The sequence below is a fragment of the Austrofundulus limnaeus genome, unplaced genomic scaffold (assembly GCF_001266775.1).
Source record: "Austrofundulus limnaeus strain Quisiro unplaced genomic scaffold, Austrofundulus_limnaeus-1.0 Scaffold556, whole genome shotgun sequence".
NCBI lineage: Eukaryota > Metazoa > Chordata > Actinopteri > Cyprinodontiformes > Rivulidae > Austrofundulus > Austrofundulus limnaeus.
Window position 1 is genome coordinate 144,378 of NW_013952958.1, and position 1,430 is coordinate 145,807.

General features: G+C 39.5%; 1 protein-coding gene across 1 annotated transcript in view; it reads left to right on the forward strand.

Annotated features, from left to right (window-relative positions):
- The window catches only part of LOC106530764 (signal peptide, CUB and EGF-like domain-containing protein 1), a gene marked incomplete at its 5' end in the record, with an annotated part of 57,311 nt that overhangs the window by 30,016 nt on the left and 25,865 nt on the right, over positions 1-1,430 (forward strand). The window contains 2 exon segments of the mRNA XM_014026460.1: positions 599-802; positions 883-1,044. Of these exon segments, the coding sequence (XP_013881914.1) occupies positions 599-802; positions 883-1,044 (366 nt within the window).

A 1,430-nucleotide genomic window follows, 5' to 3' on the forward strand; every position in this document is an offset into this window, starting at 1 on the left:
GACCGCGAATTTTCACGTCAAGTTTGGATTTTATAAATCACAACCTTTGCGTGAAAAGTGACGTACGCAAGTTTCGGGGCTCGTTTTGTGCGTACCCAAGCTTTATAAATCCGACCCCTGATCTTGATTAAATTTGGCACAGATGTCCTATCTGACCTACACTAAGAGTCCAACAGCCCCATATGCATGATCATTAACTTCATACAAAACAGCTTCTACTCAAAACTGTCTCTGTGGATCATTTTTATATTTGTAAAGCATCTAAAGTACAATTTCCTGGAGAGATTATTACATTGTTTCATTATGAGTCTACTCAAATGGACTACCGAGAACAGATCAAATTTTTTTGTCAACAAAAAATTGGAGAAGTGACTCATTACAGCTAAACTTTTTTTGTTGATGAAAAACAATTTTGACCTTGAGCCTTGCCCTTTGCGSTCAGAGACCTCCCTAGATTCTTAATATTTTTAAATTATACTGTGCATAACTGGATCTTAGTTTCCCAAATTTTTGTTGATGTTGAGAATAGTATTCTGACATCTAGCTATCCTGCTCTCTCAGATGAGGTTTGTAAAACAAACATCTTACAATTTCATAGATTCCTGCAACATCGACTGTGTTCGAGAGAAGATGAAGCAGAAGCTGCAGAATGCTATGAGAACACTTAGGAAGTCCATCAACAAACAGCAGTTCTACATCCAGTTTTCTGGAACCGAGTATGAAGTAGCTCAGAAACCATCGCGAGTGCCTGAGGGAGCTGAGACCTGCAGCACAGGACAAACCTTCCAAGATGGAAAATGTGGTAAGTKTTGTGTTTCTGAAGGCTGCTTGGTGTTGCTGCATGCAGCCACTGCAAGAACGTATTTCTGTATGTTCCCTCAGTGAGCTGTGGTGTGGGGACGTTTTACAGCGGCGAGCAGGAGCAGTGTGTTCAGTGTTCCCCTGGAACATACCAGGACATGGAGGGCCAGCTGTCCTGTGAGCCCTGTCCCAGCACTGAAGGACTGGGCATTGCTGGTGCCAAGAATGTGTCTCAGTGTGGAGGTAACTCACTGTTCCATCAATAGTTTGACTTTCCACACTAATTTAGTTGTAGTTTGTGAATGTGAGTCTGCACRCACACCAGTGTTTGCCTGGTTTTAGTCAGAGTTGTAAAGTAACTAAGTACTAATACTTCTTTACTGTACTTAAGTAGAATTTTTGGGACATCTGTACTTTACTTGAGTAATTGTTTTTCAGCCTACTTTTTACTTCTACTTCTTACATTTTTGCACAGTTATCTGTACTTTCTACTTATTACATTTTTAAAAAAGGTAAGAAGTGGAAAGTCGTTACTCCTATTTCATTACAGCTTGTTGTTAAAAAATTATCCTCCTGGATAGAGTGAATTTAATTGTGGTTGGATGAGAAGTATAAATACTGTATATATT